Source organism: Micromys minutus, assembly GCF_963924665.1.
Source record: "Micromys minutus genome assembly, chromosome: 5".
NCBI lineage: Eukaryota > Metazoa > Chordata > Mammalia > Rodentia > Muridae > Micromys > Micromys minutus.
The window spans coordinates 86,537,639-86,561,489 of NC_137974.1; the positions used below are offsets into that span (position 1 = coordinate 86,537,639).

Genomic DNA, 23,851 nt, shown 5'->3' on the forward strand with positions numbered 1-23,851 from the left:
GAAGGAAGCTGGAAGCCTGAATCTTATGCAGGTCTCCAGAGCTGCTTGTGTCCGTGACTGCAACTGCTGTGTCATACCTAGGTAATAGAATTTCATGATGTTCTAAAATAATTTAATTATGCCCATCCCTTCTTCAGTGATGTTCCCCAAGTCTCGTGTCTGTGCGTGAACACGTGCATGTGTGTTTCTGTCTGATAGAGATGCTCGATTTGGGGCTGAGTGCTCAATAGTCATTTTCATCTTCATCCACTTCAAAATATTTACTGTTATTTTCCATTATATGGACATATAATGATTGCAATGTTCCTGGGGTATATTATTGATGGTACAACAGTGATAAGCTCAGGATAACTATTTAAAACAGTTTTTGAGATTTATTTTATTTTACTGTATTGTATATGAGTGTTTTGGCTGGATGTATGTCTATGCACCACATGTGTGCCTGGTGCCTGTGGATTGCAGAATAAAGTGTTAGATCCCTTCAACCTGGAGATAGAGATGTTTGTGAGTTGCCATGTGGGTACAAGGAACCCAAACCAGGTCCTCTGCAAGACCAACAAGTGTCCGAAGTCCTGCCAATAATTTCCAACTCTTGAATGCGTATCATTTCTAGTGCTGGAAGGTTTGAACACAGAGAAACTTTCCTTTCTGTAAAACACATATTGAACTACTGTAAATGCTTAGGACTCATTCTTGCCTAACTGTAGTTTGGTGCCCATCACCCGGCTTCTCTGAATCCCCTCCCCCAGCCCCCACTTATCACCGTTCTCTTCTCTGCTTGTACGAAGAGACTATCTTTAGGTGTTTCTCTACGAATGGGTGAGACCAAGTCATAACTTGCTTCATCTGCCTGACTTCCCATGATATAATTCTCCCTGTCTCCATCTATGTTGTTGGAACATTTCAGGCTTTCATCCCTTCTGTAGCTGAGTAGCATTCACCAGCCAACAGATACTCACATTGTTCTCACATCTAACCACTGCACATGGTGCTGTAATAAGCATGGGCCTGCACATTTCTCTTTGACGTTTCTGATACTTCCATTTGATATGTAAGCGTTGCTTAATTTCTGAAATTCCAGTATTTTCCATATGCTATTTGTTAGCAATTCCTGTTTAAAGCTGTAAGGGTGTAGGGAATACATTTTCTGTGATTTCAGTTCTTTCTCTTCTCTTTATAACCCGGGGAGATGGCCATTTTTTATAAATATACACTTGCACTACCATTTAAGAATTGGTTACAAATATACACTTGCACTACCGTTTAAGAATTGGTTAGGGTTGAGGATGTAGCTGAGCAACAGCTCACTCACCGAGCATAAGCAAGGCCCTGGGCAGAGGGTTGGTTCAATCCCAACTAACTGAAACAACAAAAATAGATACTAAGTCAGACTAGATAAATGTACTGTTTGGCGTTCTCCATACTTTTATTGTTAAAATTGTATTCCACAAACTCCTGAGAAAGGCCTTGTACCTCTTAAAAACCACGGTTATGGTTTTGTGTGTTGAATTTTCTGTTTGCACTTCTCCTTGGCCAGTGTGAGCCCTCCTCCGTCTCCCTCTGCCAGTGCTCCCTGCACCTCCGCAGCCTCCACAGTCCCTGCCTTCACAGCTGTTCTGGGCGCTGACTCACCCTTAAGTTATTCAGGTTTTTGTAGTAGTGACAAGATTCCCGAGAAAAATAATTTAAAAGTGGAAAAGTTTACTTTGGCTCCCAGGTTCCATCGCTGTCTCCAGTGAGTTTTAAGCTATTGTGAAATCCAGCAGCATGGCACAGGACACAGTGGAGCAAAGCCGCCTAGGTCATAGTGCCAGGAAATATAAAGGGAGAGCCAGAGAAAGGAAACCAGGGAGGAGAGGGTCCTGTGGACAAGGCATCCCCTATCATATCATGTCTCCAAATAGGCCCCCTTACCTCCCAATACTGCTGTCACATGAACCCATCAGCAGGGTCACAGCCCTTACGAACTTGCCGCTTTCCCAAATCTCCACCTCTGAGGATTCATGGGACTATGCCTTTGGGAGACATTTCACATTCTGATCACTGCCGTGATGGATATCCAGATATGATGCTCTTTCTAGTCTCCCACTCAGGGCACTTCATCCTGTCTCCTCACCCTGCTCAGACTCTAACTCCCCACACCAGGCTGCCCTCCCTTCCCGTGTCCAGGCATCTCAGTTGGCTCTCAGCAATGTCTTCCTCATTACTCAAGTTATTGCTCCTTTGGCTTTGTTTCCAAAGTTTCATTTAATCCCACTGTCTAGAATCTGAGACCTTGTGACTATTTTCTCCCCCACTCAGGAGATCCTCACAGCATCACTGTTGGTTCTGACCCTGTGCTGGGCTGTGGCCATGTTTTCCTGTGCTCTGGACGACTGACTGCTCACTGAGCCTTTGCTATGCTGCAGGACTGGAGCAAGGGAGGGGAGTCTATACTGTCATTTTTTGGAGGATATCTTTTCACTCAGTATAGAAGACTAACTTGATAATTTTCTCCCATACTTTATAAATGTCACCCTGATGCCTTCTTGCCCTTGTTCTGTTGAGTGATCAGATTCCATGTGCATCATGGTTGTTTACCCATAATGCCCTCAGACTTAATGTTTGTGTCCTTCCAAAATTCAGATGTTGAAATCTAATCCCCAGTGTGAGGGCACTGATAGTGGGCCTTGGGATGTGGTTATGAGTTTGGAGTCCTCATGAATGGAACCAGGGCCTCTTTGAAGAGCCCCATGAGGCTCTTTCACCTCCTGTGCAGTGGAAGAGTACAACCTCTTGAACCAGGAAGCAGGCTTCCCCTGAGCACCAGTCTGCCAGAGCATTTACATGTAACCTTCTTAATCTCCAGTGTTCTGGTGATTCAGGATGCTTAACAGCCCGACGTCTGGATGTCTGCCGTTTTTGTCAGAATTAACTCAGCCATATCCCATTTTCTTTGTTAACTTCAAGACCTCTTTGTGTTTAGATTTCAGCGATTTGATTATGTGTACGTAGGTGTGGGTCTCAAACAACTATTATTGGTTATTCTGTTGTTGGGGTTTAATGAGATCTTTGGACCTGGGAGTTAATGTTCTCCATCAATGTTTAGAACAATCTCAGTTATTACCATCACAAATATCCATGTCCTCCTTCCTTGCTACTCTAATTATACATACACCGTTTTATTTAATAACATTCCACAGGCCCTTGAATCATGCTTCTTTTTTTCTCTTTTTTTTGGTCATTACTTTTCTCCATTGAAAAGTCATTCTTTTTCCCCATTGGGATGCCTTTAATGATCTGCAAGTTCACAAAGCATTTCCTTTGCTGTGACCAGTATGCTAAAAGTCCATCACATGATTTCTTTATTTATAATGATTAGTGTTTTATTAGCCTAGATTTTCTATTTAATCTTTACACACATTTGGGGAAGACAGAGAGTTGAATTGTACAAATTGCTCTTCAAAAGCAAGGAATACTTAGTAGGTATAGAGGTCCTAGTGTACAAGTGGACCTCACAGTCCTGGAAGAGATATGCATAGATAATAGATAAGCCAAGTATGTGTGTGAGTACGTAATGTGTACACTGGTAGCTGCCTATATGTCTACTCATTAAATTTTAGGATAAAACAATGGTTTCTTTTCTGTAGGGGAAAAAGCTGCTTAAAGAAAATTTGAGTATTTAAGAGTTTGTGAGCAGAATATGATATAAAACCACAAAATATTATTTTGTTATTTGAAGGCATGAATAGCTATTCTAAAGATACACTAAAGCTCAAGATCACAAAGTAAGTAAGTGATAGACCCAATAGCATAAAATATAAGAAATAAGGAAGAGTTAGGAAGAGAGAGAGTAAGTCAGCTGCAGCTCTACCACAGTGCACTAAAACAGAAGGGTGGAGCACTCAGAACAGAAGGGTGGAGCACTCATAGAACAGAAGGGTGGAGCACTCAGAACAGAAGGGTGGAGCACTCATAGAACAGAAGGATGGAGCACTCATAGAACAGAAGGGTGGAGCACTCAGAACAGAAGGGTGGAGCACTCATAGAACAGAAGGGTAGAGCACTCATAGAACAGAAGGGTGGAGCACTCATAGAACAGAAGGGTGGAGCACTGATAGAACAGAAGGGTGGAACACTCATAGAACAGAAGGGTGGAGCACCGATAGAACAGAAGGGTAGAGCACCGATAGAACAGAAGGGTGGAGCACTCATAGAACAGAAGGGTGGAGCACTCAGAACAGAAGGATGAAGAGCTCATAGAACAGAAGGGTGGAACACTCATAGAACAGAAGGGTGGAGCACTCATAGAACAGAAGGATGGAGCACCGATAGAACAGAAGGGTGGAGCACTCATAGAACAGGAAGGTGGAGCACTGAGAACAGAAGGATGAAGAGCTCATAGAACAGAAGGATGGAGCACTCATAGAACAGAAGGGTGGAGCACTGATAGAACAGAAGGATGGAGCACTGATAGAACAGAAGGGTGGAGCACTCATAGAACAGAAGATGGAGCACTCAGCTTTCATTGGGGGAACTTAGGGAAGCTGTGGTCCATGAGGGGAAATTCTCCAGAATGTCAGCTGCTCAAGCTGGGAAGACAGAAACTGGGAAAGTTCTCTATTTCACAATTTCCAATAAAATAACTAAGTTAGAAGAGAATTACAAAATGCCCATGCTACAGAAAAACACAGATGGGCTATTTGGACAGCACCTGTCAGGGTGACCCTTCCAGGGAAAGGAGAGATTCACATTTTCACTGTGGAGCGCTCTGAGGGTAACCAAGGTAACTAAACGGTAAGCTTAGCCTTGGAAGCCAGATGATAAAGCATCTCTTATTGTGATGTTGTTATAAAACATGCAAAATTAATGTTTCAAAATACATTTTTTCCCAGAAAGAACCATTAGTCTTACCCATACCCATGATGCAAAACAAATTGTTTATATCTGTGGCCTTGGTGGTCAAGGAAACTAGCCAGACATCTTTCAGTCCTGGTAATGTTAATACAACACAGGAGGCCAGGAAACGAAAGCAGCTGCATTTTTTAAAAATTTGCATGTTTTGCTTGTGTTTTGTTGAAGAAGGGGGTGTGGCAATATGGTCTCCTGTACTTCAGGCTGACCTCAGGTACTGTGTATCTGAAGATGATCTTGAACATTCAATCTTGCTTTGATCTCCAGTACTGGAGCTACAGGTGTGTGACTCCAAACTCAGTGTTGCTAATAATTCTTTTTAAAAGATAGAAATTGAATGCCTAGTCATGTCCCTAGAGCTATTATTCTGCAACAGTTTGATTTCCATTGCAAAGCAGAAGATTCTGAAAATGCACAAGTCAGTTTTGTCTGTGATGTCAGTGATGACGGTGAAAATCCCTGCTATACGGATGAGGAGAGTTACCGCTACTGGAAACCAACTCAGACCAAGGTGACAGCCAAATTGAAGAGCTTCAGAAAGGGTGTAAATACATAGAAAATGGTTAAGTGTTTAAATTAATATCACCTGTGAAACCACCATTGCTCCAGAAAGGAGCAACAAACTTGTAAAGAGATTCTTTGTAAATACGTGCTCAATCTAGAGACAATTTCAAATTTAAAAAAATGTTACTGGTTTGAGTTAGAATGGAGACTCGTGCTCGGCAAGTGTGAGGTTTACAAAGGAACATACTTGGGTTGGGAGGGAGTTTTCTGGTTTACTGAAGAAAGAAACAGGTAAAGACTGTCTTGCTTCAGGCCTGACTAACCAGTATCCTCCAGTGCTGGTCACAGAGCCCTATGCATGGAATCCTGGTAGGTGCCGTAGTGCCTCTGTCAGGGAGGTTGAATAGTGACTGAGCAGGAGAGAACATAGAACTACAGAAAAGCAGTGTGCTGAGGCTCCAGAAAAGGACTGGACCCCTAAAGAGGCCATCCTTTCTTCCTTCCTTCTTTCCTTCCTTGCTTGCTTGCTTCCTTCTTTCTTTCTATTTTTTTTTATTTTATTTTATTTTTTATTATGTTTTGTTTGTTTTTTGTTTTTCTTTTCCGTGACAGGGTTTTCTTAACAGCCCAGATTGTCCTGGAACTCACTTTGTAAGAGAGGACCTAAAAATCAGTTCCCAGCACTCACATTGGCTCAACCATCTGTAACTCCAGCACTGGGGGGGGAGTATGGGGGGAGGATCTGTGCCTCTTGTTTCCAGGGACACTTACACACATGTGTACCTCTCTTCTATAACTAAAACTGAAGCAAAAAGTCTTTAAAAGTTATAAATATCTGTACTGGCTGGTTTTGTGCCAACTTGACACAGCTGGAGTTATCACAGAGAAAGAAGCCTCAGTTAAGGAAATGCCTCCATGAGATCCAGCTGTAAGACATTTTCTCAACTAGTGATCAAGGGGGAAGGGCCCAGCCCATTGTGGGTGGAGCCATCCCTGGCTCAGCCCCTTGTGGGTGGAGCCATCCCCGACCCAGCCCATTGTGGGTGGAGCCATCCCTGGGCTGGTAGACCTGGGTTCTATAAGAAGGCAGGCTGAGCAAGCCAGGGGAAGCAAGCCAGTAAGTAACATCCCTCCATGGCCTCTGCATCAGCTCCTGCTTCCTGACCTGCTTGAGTTCCAGTCCTGACTTCCTTTGGTGATGAACAGCAATGTGGAAGTGTAAGCTGGATAAACCCTTTCCTCCCCAACTTGCTTCTTGGTCATGATGTGTGTGCAGGGATACAAACAATATTCTTTCATTTTTATACTCTGAGGTTTGGATACAGGTGAACACTGAAAATTTCTGAGCTGTCCAGAGCACATCTTTCTAGCTAAGGTCAGAAAAAGTGACATTCTGCAATGATGAGGATGATGATGATGATGATGATGATGATGATGATGGTGATGATGATGATGATGATGGTGATGATGATGATGAGGATGATGATGATGATGATGATGGTGATGATGATGATGATGATGATGATGATGATGATGGTGATGATGGTGATGATGATGATGGTGATGATGGTGATGATGATGATGATGATGATGATGATGATGATGATGATGATGAGGATGATGATGATGATGATGATGGTGATGATGATGATGATGATGATGATGATGATGATGGTGATGATGATGATGAGGATGATGATGATGATGATGATGATGATGATGGTGATGATGATACATGGGGACTTGGGTAGCTCCCGCCTCAACCTTCCTGTGCTGCTATTCATAGGGTGCCTCACAATGCTCAGCTCCAACCTGCCATCTGGTTTCAGCTCTTAAGCTATACACAGATCATCCATTGAGGGTCCATTCATGCCACATTAGTGCGTTTTTATGCTTTGGATTAGTGATGATGATGTCATCAAATGCCCCTAAGAGTTCTGAAGCAGGACCCGGAGTCTGTAAGCACCAGAAAGCTGCACTGTGCCTTTCAGATGCTTGTTTTCTGGACTTAGTCTAAACGTGAGTTATGCTGCTACACTATAATTATTCAGTAGCTATCATTTTAAACCACACACAGAACAGGATTTATCAATCAATTAGTGAACATGCTCGGGCCAGAGGCTTGAAAAAAGAAGGCTATTCTCACCAGCCCAGGCATCCCTGGTAATGAGAGTCGAATGTATTTATTGTTTTTCGATGCCTAGTCCTTCGTGTTTGGTAAACAGTCGTGGACTTTTATGACCAGTTGTTTGGATAAGAGAATTGGAAAGAATAAGTCAGTTTCTTGAAAGTTGCTGCTCCCAGAATAAGGGTTTTAATACTACCCAGGCAAACAGGAAGCCATTGGAGATGATTTAGTCCCGAAGAAATCCTTTGATTGATTGTGAATTGCTCGATAGGCTTGATGGAGCCTGAAGCAAGGTGTTCTGGGAAACATTGTTCACAGGGAGCCTGTGAAGACGCTTCAGGAATGCCTTCCAAGGCATGTATTGTAGACACGGGAATAGAGAGAGGCTGAGAATATCAAGCCGAGGCATGGGGATGCTGCCACAGAGCTGAGGGCAGAGAGTGGAGACAAGGAGCAGGGGACAAAGGGACTGAGGCATGGAGTCAGTGATTATCAACCAAGGATGGAGCGGGCAAGGGATGGGGCTAACCTGTGGGGTTTGCTTTCCTTGACTTGGTACCGTACGTGCACATGGTCTTGGTATTTTCCTCGCTCCGTGCTAGTACTCCTGTTCTACCGAGACATTTAAGACGCCAGTCATGAGTCACAGCCCCGATTCCTTATAACTAAGCAGCTGAGGGATTTCTGAGGCTAAGTGAAAGAGGGACAATGGACCTTCTTTTACAATGAAGAGTACATTTTTGTAGCTAATTGTAGAGTTTTGCCCGGGGAGAAGGATGTCTGATTCATTATGTGTGCATGTGTGTGTGCACATGCACAGGCATGTAAATGCATGTGTATGTGTAGATGTATGTGATCTTGAGTGTGCATATATGAGTGGACATTTGGAGGCTCCTGGTTGACATAGAATGATTTCCTGGATTGCTTTCTTCCTTGCTCATTTTTAATTTAGCTAATTAAAGAAATAGATGCATGCTTACATGTCTGTGGGTGAGTATGTTCCAGAAGAGAGCAGCGGGTCTCCTGGAGCTGGAGTGACAGGCAGCTGATTGTGAGCCACCCAGTTTGGCTGCTAGAAACTAAACTTGTGTCCTCTGAAAAAGCAGCAAGCATCCTTTACTGCTGAATTATCTCAGTAAAAGGGGTTGCTTTTTAAACGTTCATTTCTAAAAAGGAAAGGAAAAGGAAAAGAAACAAGGCGGCTTCTCTAGATGCAGGCTGTTACCTCCCCTTGGACAAAGCTGCCCGTGAGCTGCTTGGAATTGTTGGATAATATTTTCCCCTGGCAAACATCTCAAATAATAAAGAAACGTAGATTTTCTTAAAATGTCAACTGTAAAGGGAGAGTTTGAATGGCATTTTAAAAGCTAGGATTTAGTCTATTTGGGGCTAAGTACTACATGTGTTCCACTGAACTGGAGATTAAATGTCACAGGAACTGGGACGGGTCCTTATCTTTCCTCATCTGCTTTGAGTTTAGTGCATCTCCAGGCACAAAGCCGTGTTTGTGAAGGATATTAAGGCTTGTTTGGCCCTTGTCCTCCACCCCCAGCTCTCTGTGGCCCTTCTTGCAAGGTTGTGTTCCCTGGGCTGATTGACACACAAACCCAAGACAGATGGTGCAGAGGTGACTCCGACTGTAATTTGTTTCTCAGCTAGTCATGAAGATATTTTGATTACAGTATGTTTAAGTGATTACGACACTGTTGGTCATGCTAGGCCTGCTGGGAAGGAGCAGATGGAAAACAAGTTATGTGTTGTTTGGGCCCAACAAAAGATGCACTGTGCTGTGATGATTTTAACTCCTAATGCCAGACTAAGGCTGAAGGAGTTTAAAATATGTTGTATCATAAGGTAAGTCAATTAAACACAGACTATGTAAAATGATAACTGCACAAATCTGAGGCATAAATAATTTGCTTCGGAGAGTAAAATGCTATTATGTGAAAGACACCAGTATTTTTACATAGAGGTAACAGTCTGTGGACAGCTAATTTTAGTTTACACGGATCATAATTATCATTCAGCAAGAGTACTGAGTCGTGAAGGTTGAAACGGAAACCACAGGACTTGAGCATTCAATAGCCTAAGTCCTGTTGTTCGGGGAGTATTGATCAAAAGAGACCCCAGCGGGATGTCTGGGCCCAAACTGGAACTGTGTGACTAAGGGGGCGGCTGAAATGTTCCAATTTGTTTACAGCTTACAGTTCACACGGCTGTTTCTTGGCTTCTCCACAGGATAATCGATCGCTTAGATGGAGTTCGCTTATTGTGGTCCCTGCTCAAAAACCCACACCCAGATGTGAAGGCCAGTGCTGCGTGGGCGCTCTGTCCCTGCATTGAAAACGCAAAGGTAGATGGGACTGGAAACGGGGCTTTTCTAGAACTTGTAAACGTCCGAGTCTTGTCAGCGAAGGTTACTCGTTTGTTCGGATTCGCTTTGGGTCAGATCGATCCGGCAGAAAACGATGACTTAAACATTTATGGTAAAGGATTTCCAGCGATGCATCCTTCTGGTTGTTTGGGAAACATCACATGAAACTAGACAGAGTTAACAGCAAAGTAGCCTTGTTCTTCTCTGTCAGAAGAGAAAATGACTGCACTACATTTTCTGTTGTTTACAGAGAGGACGAAATGGGGGACCTTGGCTGGTTTCCCAGGGTTACAGCAGCAGCATGGTATCCTTGAACAGGTCTTGTAACATTAAAGGCAGGATCAAAAATGTATTTGTTGAAAAAAATCTATTACTTTAGTTTTCATTTGTCCATTTCGGTGCCCCCCCCCCCCCCCCCCCAGAAAAAGATCTCTTTTAGTCGCTTTTCTTTTTGTGGTACTGGAATGGAATCTGAGTCTCATACATGCTCCAAAATATGTTTTGGTAGAGTCCCGTGCAGTTGCCAGAGTGACCTCAGCAGATCCCACTCTCCCCCCAGCCCCCTCAGCAGCCTGGATTTTAGGGATTTGCCTCCAAACCCAGCCTGCTTCTCTCATTTTTACTTCACGTTTTGCAATTTCTCTTCAAGACTGTTGCCACTGGATGTTTTAATTTATTAAAGAATCAATTTCTATGAAAACTGCTACAAAATGTTTTCATTTTGCTGCTCTAAAATGATTCTTGAACCATATTTTACCACAGCACAAATAAGTGAAAAACCAGAAAACATCTCAAGTGTTCACCTAGAGGAAAACGGACAAGGGGATAATAGTTAACATTGTATCATGCGACTCGGGAATACAAAATAAATGCATCTAATGTGTGTGGCGGTGTTGCCACATCTTGTAAAATGTATTAAAGCAAGAAGCAAGCTGCAGAAGATGCCGATATAATTTCTATCAAAATGCAAACAAAAATTTAATATAAATTTTAAGTATTACTTAGGCAGCAAGAGCGTAGCCTATTGGTTAAACATGAATGCAATGTGTACCTGTGTGATAATTCTTACCAGTTCCCTCAACTGTCACCCCAGCCCTTTATTCATAAATATTAAAATAATAGCCAAATATTATGGTATGAAAGTGCGAACCAAGATCAGCAGGACAAACTTGAGAGGACACAGAAATAATGTAAGGTGTGAAATACACATTTAAAAATGTAAAGACTGAATATCCTTGGAAAGTTCTAATGGAGAACTCTAAGTCTAAATAGATTGTTAAAACAAAAATTGTGTAAAAAATGTACACAAACGTAAGCATTCTATCTCCAGATGTTAAATAAAGGATACAAAAAACTCACACTAACATTAGGTTTAGTGGAGTGGAAACATGGGGGTGTTTGGGAAGTCAGTGTGTTGGATGGTGGTTTTGCTGGAGAACACAATGTGAAGGCACGGTTCGCTTTGTTTTGCTTTGGGTTTGTTTGTTAGTTTGAAGTAGACATGTGTGAAAGGCTCAGGCAGACTCCTGAAGGAATCTTTCCCTAAAGCAAACATAGGTGAAAAGATGTTTGGCTAAAACAAGCACAGGAAAGGACCCACAATAAAGAAGAATTCTTGCTAACGACACACATAGGTCTGCCTTTTTCTGTGTAGTTGACTCCATTTGCTGGGACTCCATAGAGAGAAAGGCACCAAAAAGCTTCTGATGTTGTGTTGTGGCTTTTTTGCCTCTTCCTGAAACTCAGGCTGATTGTTAGAGAGATGTCAGCTGAACCGGGCCCACGTGGAGCTTTAAGTCAGGCTTGTGTGCCAAGACAAGGCCTACGATGAGACAGAATCCGTGGAGGACATGTGGGGTTTGGAGGGATGTAAACAGGAGTCTGTGGCAGTGAAGGAGGCTGAGCTGGGCTTGCTGGTGCAGCTCGATGTGCAATGCCTGTTTGTCTCTCATCTTCGCTGATCTTGGCTTCACTGAGAGAGGCACAGCCGAGAACTCCTGGTGTTGACTCCTGTCGAGGCCGAGGCCTGGCTGGCATTGGTGATTTGAAACATTTTGTGTAGTATGCATTTTGGTTCCATTCACCTACCCCCTTCAACGTCTCTCAGATCAACCCTCTTCCGTGCACACACCCAACTGTGTGCCCTCTTTCTAAAAAACCCATTGTGTCCAATTTATGCTTCCCATATCGTCCTGGCTCTGTGGCCTTCCACTGCAGCAGTGTTGACCCACAAGGGTACACACCCTTGAATAAAACTGACTCGTTCTCCACTTGCAGCTAGCAGCTTTCAACAGCTCCTCATGTGGTTGTGTGACTTGATGCCCGTCTCCCTTTCTGTGGGATTATGTGTGGCTCAAACTTGCCTGCTGTCATAGCTTCTGTGAATTCAAATGTGGCACTGCCCTTATGTGTCCAGAGAACAAGATTTTTTTGTGTCACCCTCTGCCTCTGCCTCCCACAGTCTTCCTGACTCCTCCTCCATGATGATTTCTTACCCTTGGAAGGAGGAGGTGGGATATAGATGCCCTGTTTATGGCTGAGCATGCCATAGGTTTTTGTTGTCTGGGTCCTGAGCAGTTCTGCACCCATCCTCATCTACTGAAGAAGGATGGATGCTTCTTTGATGAGAGCAGAGACACTTGTTAATCTCTAGGTATCAGAATAAGGCATTAGCAGGTGGTTTACTACTGCATACAGTTAGAAAAATAATAGTTGTAAATTTTCCAGTAGGACCAATGATCAGTCAAGCTTTAGTTTCTTGGCCCTGATAAGAGTGGCGGGTATATTGGCTCAACTTGTGGTTAGTTACCCAATCCCAGTTCTTATTTCACCAGTGTCTTGGCAGGCCAGTTACCATTGTAGGTCTTAAGATTTCACAGCTAGGTAAAATTGATGATTTCCTTTCTTCTCTGATAGCATGCATCACAACTTTTTGCAGTATAAGAGCTAGTTAGTAGGAATGAAGCTTGCAGGTTATAGGCAGCTCTACGTATTCACCTTCTGGTTTGAGTCTGAGATGTCTTCAGCCTGTTACATATGGTCTTACCATCATGTTCTGGAGCTTAACCATGAACATCAGTAATAGCCTGCAATGTTTGGGGTCTCTGGGACCTTACTGGCCAACGTTCTAAAAGAGATAACTCATCCCAGGACTGAGCTTTTAGCCTATGGTATCTAGTAGGAGCATTGCCACCCTGTTAAAGAGGAACTCCGTTTAAACTCTTCTTATAGTGTGTTTATGTATGTATTTCAGAAACTTCTGCAGTAGAAGGTTTCTATATATCTGTGTTTATGTATGTGTTTCAAAAACTTCTACAGTAGGTTTCTGAGGTTTTAATGTAAGTTATGCCTCCATACTCAGCCTAATTTAATGCTTTCTGTTTCATTATTTTCCTCAAGTCTTATACTTATACTACTACATTTTATTTTGCTTCCCTTGAAATGCCCTTGTTGGCCTTCTGGTCTCCATCTGAGCCATGGAGTTAATCCTGGGGCACAGTTCTCCATTGCCAAATCCCACCTGGAGAGAACTGGTCTCCCAGAAGTGCAGGCACTTCTAAGTTCATAGGTGAGATGAACACTTTTGCTCCAAAAATTAGCCAAGGAGAAACCTGCCAGGAGACCACAGGGCTGAGGAACTGTGGAGCAACTGGGGACGGGATTCTTCCAGTCTCCATATAAATTCTGCAGCTAACCCTGTAGTACATCTCTCTGGACCCAAATCACTCCCAGAGACAACTGGTGTCCCAGGAGTGCGGACATATCTAAGACCACAGGCTCATAGGCTCACAGGAGAGACAGATATCAGTTAAAGATAGCAAGACCACCTAGCACCATAGAAACCAGATGGTGAGAGGCAAGTACAAGAACCTAAGCAACAGAAACCAAGGCTACTTGACATCATCAGAACCCAGTTCTCCCACCTAAAAAGCAAGATTTAGATGTAAAATTATATCTCATAATGATGATAGATGACTTTAAGGATATAAATAACGCCCTTAAAGAAACACAGGAGAACACAGGTAAATAGGTAGAAGCCCTCAAAAAGAAAACACATAAATTCCTTAAAGAAATATAGGAAAACACAGCCAAACAAGTGAAGAATTTGAACAAAACCTTCCAGGTTTGAAAATGAATATAGAAACATTAAAGAAAACATAGAGAGACAACCCTGGAGCTAGAACACCTAGGAAAGAGATCAGGAGTCACAGATGCAAGCATCGCCAACAGAATACAGAGATTGAAAAGAGAATCTCAGGCATAGAAAATACCATAAAAATACACTGACACAACAGTCAAAGAAATTACAAAGTGTTTCAACATACAACAAAGACACATGCACCACAATGTTCATAGCAGCCCTATTTATAATAGCCAGAAGCTGGAAAGAACCCAGATGTCCTTCAGTAGATGAATGGATACAAAAATTGTGGTACATTTACACAATGGAGTACTTACTACTCAGCTATCAGAGACAATGACTTAACGAAATTCTTAAGAAAATGGTTGCATCTAGAGAATATCATCCTGAGTGAGATAACCCAGTCACAAAAGAACAAACATAATATGCAGTCACTGATAATTGAATACTAACCCCAGAAAGCTCTGAACACCTCAGTAACAACTCACAGATTATATGAAGTTCAAGAATAAAACAAAGGCCAAAAAAAGAGAAAGAAAATAAAAAACCATAATGCTTAATCTTTACACACCAAGAAAACTTTGACTATTTTTAGGATACATCCTGTTTTACATGTACTTTATGCTCATTGTAACTAGTAAGATTTTAATGCACACTATCAAACCTTTAAAAAATTCAAGTACTGACAAAAATGTATTTGTATACTTTTATGCAAAAATGCTTAAAATCTGTACATTTATCTTTGTTTTTTAAAATAAAGTTGTTCAATTAAAAAAAAAGAAATTACAAAGTGCAAAAGCTTCTAACCAAAAACATCCAGAAAATCCAGGACACAATGAAAAGACCAAACCTAAGAGTGACAGGTGTAGAAGAAACAAAGATTTTTCAACTAAAAGAGACAGTAACATTTTCAAAAAATTATAGAAGAAAATGTCCTTAACCTAAAGAAAGAGATGTACATGGACATACAAAAAACCTATAGAACACCAAATATATTGGAACAGAAAAGAAATTTTTCCCATTACATAATAGTCAAAACACCAAATGCACAAAACAAAGAAAGAATATTAAAAGCAGTAAGGGAAAAAGGTTAAGTAATATAAAAGCAGATTTCAGAATTAAACCAGAATTCTCAGTAGAGATTCTAAAAGCCAGAAGACCCTGGACAGATGTTATATACACCCAAAGAAAACAGAAATGCCATATCATGTTACTATGCCAAAAAAAACTCTCAATTAACATAGATGGAGAAAACAAGCTATTCCATGACAAAAACAAATTTACACAATATCTTTACACAAATTTAGCCCTACAAATAATAATAGATAGAAAATTCCAACAGAAGGAGGGAAACTACACCCTAGAAAAAGTAAGAAAGTGATCTTCTTTCAACAACTCCCCCCAAAAAGCATAATTCCACTTCTAAAAATGAAAATAACAGGAAACAACAATCATTTTTCCTTAAAAATCTCTTAACATGAATAAATTCAATTCCCCAATAAAAATACATAGACTAACAGACTGGATACATAAACAGGACCCAGCAGTTTGCTGAATACAGGAAACACACCTCATTGACAAAGACAGACACTACCTCAGACTAAAAGGCTAGAAAAAAAAATTCCAAATAATGGTCCTAAGAAACAAGCTGGAATAGCCATTCTAATATCTAATAAAATCGACTTTAAACCAAAAGTAATCAAATAAGATAAGGAAGTATACTTCAGACACATTAAAAGAAAAATCTACCAAGATGAACCCTTATTTCTGAACATCTATGCTCCAAATGCAAGGGTACCCACATTCATAAAAGAAACTCTACTAAAGCTGAAAGCACACATTGCACCACTCACAATAATAGTGGGAGACTTCAACACCCCACTCTTATCAATGGGCAAATTGTGGAAACAGAAACTAAACAGAGACACAGTGAAACTAACTGAAGTTATGAACCAAAGAGATTTAATAGATATTTATAGAACATTTCATTCTAAAACAAAAGGATATATCGTCTTCTCAGCACCTGATCGTACCTTTACCAAACTTACCATGTAATTGGTCACAAAACAGACCTCAACAGATACAAGAAGATTTAATTAATCCTATGCATCCTGTTAGATTATCATGGTTTTTAACAACAACAAAAACAACAGAAAGCCCACATATACATGGAGGCTGAACAGTGCTCTCTACTCAATGGTAACTTTGTCAATGAAGAAGTAAAGAAAGAAATTAAAGATTTTTACAATTTAATGAAATGAACGCACAACATTCCCAAACTTATGGGACACAAAAAAGGCAGTGCTAAGAGGAAAGCTCATAGCTCTGAGAACCTCCAAAAAAAAAAAAAAAAACCTGAAGAGAGCATACACTAGCAGCTTGACAGCACACTGAAAATCAAAGAAGCAAATACACCCAAGAGGAGTAGATAGCAGGAAATAATCAAATTCAGGGTTGAAATCAACCAAGAAGAAACAAATTGGTGAGCTCATTATTGTGGGACACAGCAGTTTGATGTTGGAATGCTTCCGACTCTTTTGCTTACTCACATGACCCTTTTCCTATTTCTACTACTAGACCGCATCACCACACCCTCATATAAGAATTTGTTCCTAGCCTTATTACAGCATGTTGTTCTGTGTTCAGTTGATATCCCAAAAGGCCTACTTTTTTCTGAAGGAACATTAAGGGCAAGTAGATCTGTGGGAAGGTGGAGGTGATAGGAGGAGTGGAGGCAGGGGAAATTATGGGATACAGTATGTAAGAGAAGAAAGAAAATGAAATAAGCTTGTAGGCAACCCTGTGGGCCATTTTCTTGATTACAGACTGATGTGGAAGTGCCTAGTCCACTGTGGATGGTGGCATCTCTGAGAAGGTAGACCTGGAATATATACAAAAGCAAGTTGTGCAAGACAAAAGCATTAAGCCAGTAAATAACATTCTTCCATGACTTCAGTTTCAGTTTTCTGCTTCCAGGTTCTTGCTTTGTGCCTATTCCATGACTTTGCTCAGTAAGTGTGACCTGAGAATTGTAAGATGAAGAAATAAAATTCTTTCCTCCCAAGCTGATTTTGGTTATGTTTAATCACAGGAATACAAATGCAATAGCAATACCTCTCAAACTATTCCACAAAATAGAAACAGAAGGAACACTACCTAATTCATTCTATGAAACCACAGTAATACTGATACCTAAACCACACAATGACCCAACAATGAAAGAGAACTTCAGACCAATTTCCCTTATGAACATCAATGCAAATATACTCAATGAAATTCTCCCAAATCAAATCCAAGAACACATTAAAACAATCATTGAACATGATCAAGTGGCCTTTTCCAGGGATGCAGGAATAGTTCAATGTAGTCATCACTATATAAAAAAACTCAAATAAAAAAATCACATGACCATCTTATTAGATGCTGAAAAAGTCTTTGACAAAATACTACAGTCCTTCATGTTAAAAGACATAGGAGGACCAGGAATTCAAGGAACATACCTAAACATAATAAAAGCAATATCCTGGATATTTTGGGTTAGGAGTTTTTATGTATTTTCTTTGACCCCCAGGTCCCAGTTAGGTCCTGTATTGAGGCAGGGGTTGGGGCCTCACCTGTGATCCTGGGTGTGTCAGAACTCCTGTGAGTCAAGCTGTGTCTTGGTGTGGGCAGAGTGTGCGGGAAGCTGGAGCACAGGATCTGCACCTGGGCATAGGTGAGAGCCAGGAAAATCGCCTGTCCCTGGCTGGGCTTTGACTGCGTTCTTACGCTGTTCTTTTGTGCATGATGATGGTTGAATGTTCCTGAGGTCAGCAGGACCACTTGGGGAGACAGACAGAGCTTAATAATGGATCTTAGGAAACAGGATGCTCCTGTTGTCCTGTTCTGCCAAAACCCAGGCAGACTGAGCAGGCAAGGGATTATTTGGGCAGGGATCTAAGCTGAATGCTTCTAGGACCCCCAAAAGGCTCCTCCAAAGGCATTGAAAGCTATGAGTCAGAGGACAATGGTCAATAGGTAGCACACAGCTCACCTCTGCTAGCTGTGCCCCAGGTGGACCCAACTGGTTGGGGATTGTTGCTGGAGAGCTCTAAGCTGGATGTTTCTGGCACCCTGAAGGTCTCCTTCTAAAAGCAGGGAGAATTGTAGGCCAGACTATAGAGTCTAGATAGTTAATTCTTGATCTTTGAATTATCCAGTGTTATGTAGATTTTTATGCTACCAAATGCTGTGACAGTATTTTACATAGCATTCTCTTATGATGTGGTTATATGAACATTGTGTCCTATTTCTCTTGAACTTCATTTCCAAATCTTTCCAGTTATCCTCTCCTGGGATTAAGAGAAACATGTGTTTCCATAGTCGTGATTTTTGTGAAGTCATTCTGTCCTGAATATCTATCTGACTGGTCTTCTGTGCTATCAACCTGAAGCGAACGCCAGTCAAATTGTAAACGTTACCCAGTCAACTTCCCTTTACTCCAAACCTCGTTTAGACCAGCTCTCCTTAGAGATCAATTCCCCTCAGCCCATTTCTGTCGACTGTCACCTGCTCTCTGCTCATTCCACATCACCAGCTACTTAGTATGTGAATTGGCAACCCCACATGAAGGAGTGACCAGGTGACCCCTCTGCGAAGGGAGAGCTTTTTCTGGAGCCTTCTCTCGATGACACCTGTGCTCTCCTCCTGCTTCACTTGTTGCTTAGGTAACATGAGCATTTGCAAAGTGTTAAGTGAGCATGGATAAAGCTATTGCAACAGCCTAGATGGGCATAATTAGAATTTAGCCTAGTACAGTAGCAGTGTGCCTTGGAAGGAAGGATAACTGAGAAATACAGTCAGACCAGAAGCCAGAGGAGGAAGCTGTGAGGGGCAGTCAGCAAAGATATAAAAGTGTGTTTTCGTTTGCTCATTTTTGACAACTGGCCCATGTTGTAAGCTTCAGCAACCACCACAGGAATGTGATTTGGGGGTAAGAAGACGGTGAGCTCATTCAGGTGGAAATGACCAGCACTTAATATATGAATCTGGATATCTGTGGAGGTGTTTGTGTGTGCATGAGAGACAGAGACAGACAGACACACATAAACACACACACACACACACACACACACACAGAGAGAGAGAGAGAGAGAGAGAGAGAGAGAGAGAGAGAGAGAGAGAGTCATTAACATATGAAAGAGAGGCAGGTGACAGGGTTGGTAAAAGAAAGCAGAGCACCAGCAACAGTACCAAGGCAAGGAAGGAAGGCTGTGGACTGATGGCCTGCCTAGGAAAGGAGACTACAAGAGAGCCCAGAAAAGACCAAACCAAGGAGAGGGATTATTCATCAGTGTTATTGGCCCAAAGAGAGCAATTATTCAGTGCATTGAGGACTGAAAAGAGAATATTATTTGTGAGATATTTATGATCACTGGCCATCACCAGTTCCATTGGGACTTTAACCCAGGTTAAAGGTGAGCAATTAATTGAGAGAAGGAGATAGAGGGAAAATTAATAGTTCTTTCTAGAAACTTTGTGATAAGGAGACTACATGAAATGCAGAAGATAATTCAGATTATGTGACAGTTCATTATGGCAGAGGAATTTGTGTGTATCTGTTTATCAACTTACGTATCATCCATCTGCATTTGTTGCCTAATTAACTGTTATCTATCCACCCAGCATCTGTGTGTTAAGTTATCCATCCAGCTCCCATTTGTCTTTGATAATATAGACATAGAGTGACTTCCGAGATGGGAAGAGGTGGATGTTGCTATCACTTAGTCTTATAAGCACGTTGACTGAGCGCTGTAAAGCTTGGGAGGTGGGGGTTCCACTCAAAAGAGCAGTTCTAGAATGTGGAAATCAGAGGGGAGTCCAGTGAACTCAAAGGAAAGAATTTTCTATGAGAATTACCAAGAAAGTTGCATCCTTACTCATCCAGGAAGCAAGCACATGGCCTTTCTATGCACTTTTCTCTACCAATCAACCTGGTTTTGATTTCTAATCAGAAGCAAGGGAGTCATCGACAGGATGTAGACTAATGCCCTTATGTGGGTTTGAAAACTTTCCTAGTAGATTATTAATTTAGCTTTCAATAAGGACTTGTTTTTTGTGACTTGGGTCAAGGAAGACATTTGTATAATTGGAATGAACTAAACTAATGAAATTAAAATGGTAATGGTAATATATCATAGATGGGATTAAATCTGTGATAAAAGACTTTAGATGCAAATTTAGATGCAGAAGCAAACGTTTTAAAAATGTATTGGGTGATAACCTGAGGAGAGGTTTTAAAATCATTGGTCTAGCATAGGAGGCCTGGCCTTTGAAGTCGGTGGCAGAAAGTAACTTGAGTTGCAGGGGTCTGGGTTTTCCAAGGGTTTTCTTTTCCAAGGTCAGCAGGTGAATTTTGTATTGGTCTTCCTCTTTGCATCTTTTGACTACTCAATTCATTCTCCCAGGGACCAGGAATATTCATGAGCAGGGCACAAGATCTATGTCTACAGTTCTCAGTCCAGATGTAATCTAAGAAAGCCCTAGCTACTGAACCTGTCTGGAATGTGGAGACTGTCGAGCTGTGACAACCAACAGGTGCAGGTCCCATGGAGCATTTGGGGTGTGACTAATGCAAGTTTTTTCAAGGAACTATCACTCTTGTCCAGGCTGGGCTCCGACCCCTGCACTCCGCTCGTTTTACCCTCCTGAGTGCTGGGTTTACATTCTGGGCCTCCATGTTGCGTAGTATCTATTTGCTCTGACTCTGTACTGTGGTAGCACAGGCTATGTAGTTATTTATGTGATCATGTTTCTAGTGCTTAAAAACAAAATGATTGTAAGTGAAACAACATTTTATCAGGGTCTTGAGAATGTACTTTCAGGTAGAAAAGAAGATAAAACTACCTCTGCTTCATTAGTAGAAATTTGAGCATAACTCCCTAGGAACGTGTCTGGTAGTTGGCATAACATTGATCGTGTATAAACCCAGTGTTTCTTTGAATAAACTGCCTTTGAGTGATCTGAAGTAATGCGGGCCAAGAGTCAGGTTATTATAAACATGCACGTTTCTTCTGTTCCATTATTTCACCAACCAAAAGTTTTTCCATGTGACTATACCCCCTTTCACACTTTTAGCCAGTTTTGTACACTGTTTTACGGGGTTTAGATGAGTTGGATATTTTTGCTGATGTGATCATAAACCCTGAGGGTGGGCAAGGAAGTTTGCTTGAGTGTCCCAGGGCTTCTAGTCTTCAGTAAAATAAGGAAACTAGAAAAAGCCTGTCATATGCTTCCTGCTTCTCCACTCTACCTCCACTCCTGGCTCCACTGGCTAGCAGGGAAGACTTTACCTCCTTTATTTATTTAGTAAGAAACCCTGGTCCCAGTTTTCACACGAGATGCTTTCCCAAGCAACTTTAGATTTACTAGCCTTGAGTCACAGGGCTTGACACCTTGTGCAATTACTAAGTAACTTTACTGTTAAGATTCAGGGCTATGACAGGAAGGCTGTCATGGATCAGAGCTGGGGGTGGGGCTGAAAGTGCCAGCCCTGCTTTCAGTCAAGCCATTGCTATGTCAGGGCCTCCTCTCCTCCAGCCCCCTACCCCGTTCCCAGCTTCAATGTCGTGAACCTAAAGGAAATATAGTTGTTCAAAACAGATGTTACCTATTTTCGTATTGCTAACATATATTCATTGGAATAAGCAGCCAATTGATTGCTTAAGAAAGTAATTTGCTTCTAGTGAATGTTTAACATCTTATTAGCAAATATTTTTCCACCACGATGCAGCCAGGCAGCCGAACCCCAGAATCAAAGACTTCAGTAACAAATCAGGAGTCCGGGCTTTACAGGTCACGGTGGCGGTACACTTGTAATTATTTGATAAAATTAAGCATATAAGCAAATGTGCTGGATTGTTAAAGGCAATAGTAAAAAAAAATACTGACCATTTCAGCAGCACATGAGTGGTGTGCAAAGCTAAACCTTCTTCATTTAGAAAGGTAAAGCTTTAATGAATTTTAATGATTTAGAGAAACGGTATACTAGGTGAAACATACCTTTATGGTCAATGATTTGCTAATCCAGACCATGAGATACCAGTCTTAATGACTCTCATTCAGGACAGGGGATTAGCTACTCAGCTTTTTTCAATCTCTGGAAGTTAACCTGGTTCCAAAAACATTCACTACACACTCTCTTGAGAAGTTGTATTTATAATCTTCACATAGGATTTGGAAATAAAAAACTTCCAGCTATGATAAATTAGAACACCCCACAGAGATCCTCAGGATGACCTCTGGATAGCATTTTTTAGTCCTTCCCATAAGCTGCAAAGCAGACTGTAGAACTAATTATGTTTAAAACTCGGGAAATGGAAGGAGAGAGACATTGCTTTCAGGCTGCATGAGCAAATCCCACCTTAGGAAGAATCCAGCGGCCGAACAGGTGTTCAGCGTTCTGAGGTTGTCAAGACTGGACCTGGCCGATTGATCACATGCATTCAACTCTTAGTTGCTAAGCGAATGTCCTGCAGCTGCTGTTCTGTGCCCCAGTGTCATACACTATTGAGAAGTATCAGAGTCCGCGGTGCAGAGTAAAGTCTTCATTCTCAACTCCTTAACACCTTTGGACAGTTTTTTTTTTAAAAAAAATAAGAACTGTATTTCTTTCTCAACAGTTGTGACTTCATTATTTCTTTTGACAAATGTCTCTAGGCCAGTGGTTCTCAACCTTACTAATGCTATGACCCTTTAAAACAGTTCCTCATGTTATGGTGACACCAGCCCTTGAGAAAAGGTTGTTTGATGCCCCTACCAAGAAGTCAAGAACAACCATAATATATACAGTATCAAAGTGGCTTTCTTAATTTAGCCTTTCCTATTTATGAGTTTTAAGTGTTGCACTGAGAGAGAACAAAAAGTTTAAATATATTTACTTTTCATAAGAAGCACTATAATTCATAAAAGTGTGAAATATATAAATCATATTAATTTATATGAAATCAGGAAAGAAACTCAAATTTTTTCCAGATCAGTAATGTGTCCATGAGATTATTTGGTCTCACGGCCTTCTTAAGGCTGATTTTGCTGCTTGTTGAGATGATACTGTCTAGCTTTGAATATTCATCTTGGGGGGAGGGATGGAGAAACTCCAGTCACATAAGGATCGACTCCAACTGAGAAGTCAGTGAGAGACTGTTGAGTACAACTTCCCCAGGAGATGGTAATTTCTGTACAGCTGGAAGACATGCTTGGGCAATTTTAGCCAGGAAGGCTGAGCCCAGCGTGTGGACGGACCCTCCTGACCACAGGTGTGACAGAACACAGCTGACCAAACAGCATAGGAATGTGACATCACTCTGTTTAACTTCAGATACCCAATGAGCCATGGCCACTCAGGGAGCCAGGGAGAACCTGAAAAAGGCCTGTGGAGGGTTTAGTTTCCTACTGAGTCCACCAATCCGTAAACAAGGCTAGGGACTTCGACATGGCTAAACTTGGCCACAGAATGCACAGCTAACAAGAACCAGCCTCATTAAAACTAGCCAGGCCTCTGGGGAGCTTGTGTTGTCCAGCATGTTTTGGGGCTCTGCTGCCCCATTAGCTTACTAACTACTTCTAAGTATACGCCTCTGCTGATCCCAGCTTCTAACAACCTTTAAAGATGAAAGCGTCAAAGCATATTTTCTCCATGTTTGTTTTCTTTCCCCCTTATAGCAGATTTTCAGATGGGGGCATGACAGCCAGTGGGTAACAGTATGGGTGCTGAAAAGCCCATAAACCAATATTAATATTCATTATGAGTTATGCATTTGAAAAGGCCACCTGG

The 23,851-nt window shown here is 41.5% G+C and overlaps 1 protein-coding gene across 1 annotated transcript in view; it reads left to right on the forward strand.

Annotated features, from left to right (window-relative positions):
• Nucleotides 1–23,851, forward strand: part of ODAD2 (outer dynein arm docking complex subunit 2) — a gene marked incomplete at both ends in the record, with an annotated part of 159,086 nt that overhangs the window by 73,626 nt on the left and 61,609 nt on the right. Inside the window, one exon of the mRNA XM_080917306.1 lies at nt 9,764–9,878. Within this exon, the coding sequence (XP_080773432.1) occupies nt 9,764–9,878 (115 nt within the window). The remainder of the gene's footprint in view (nt 1–9,763; nt 9,879–23,851) is intronic.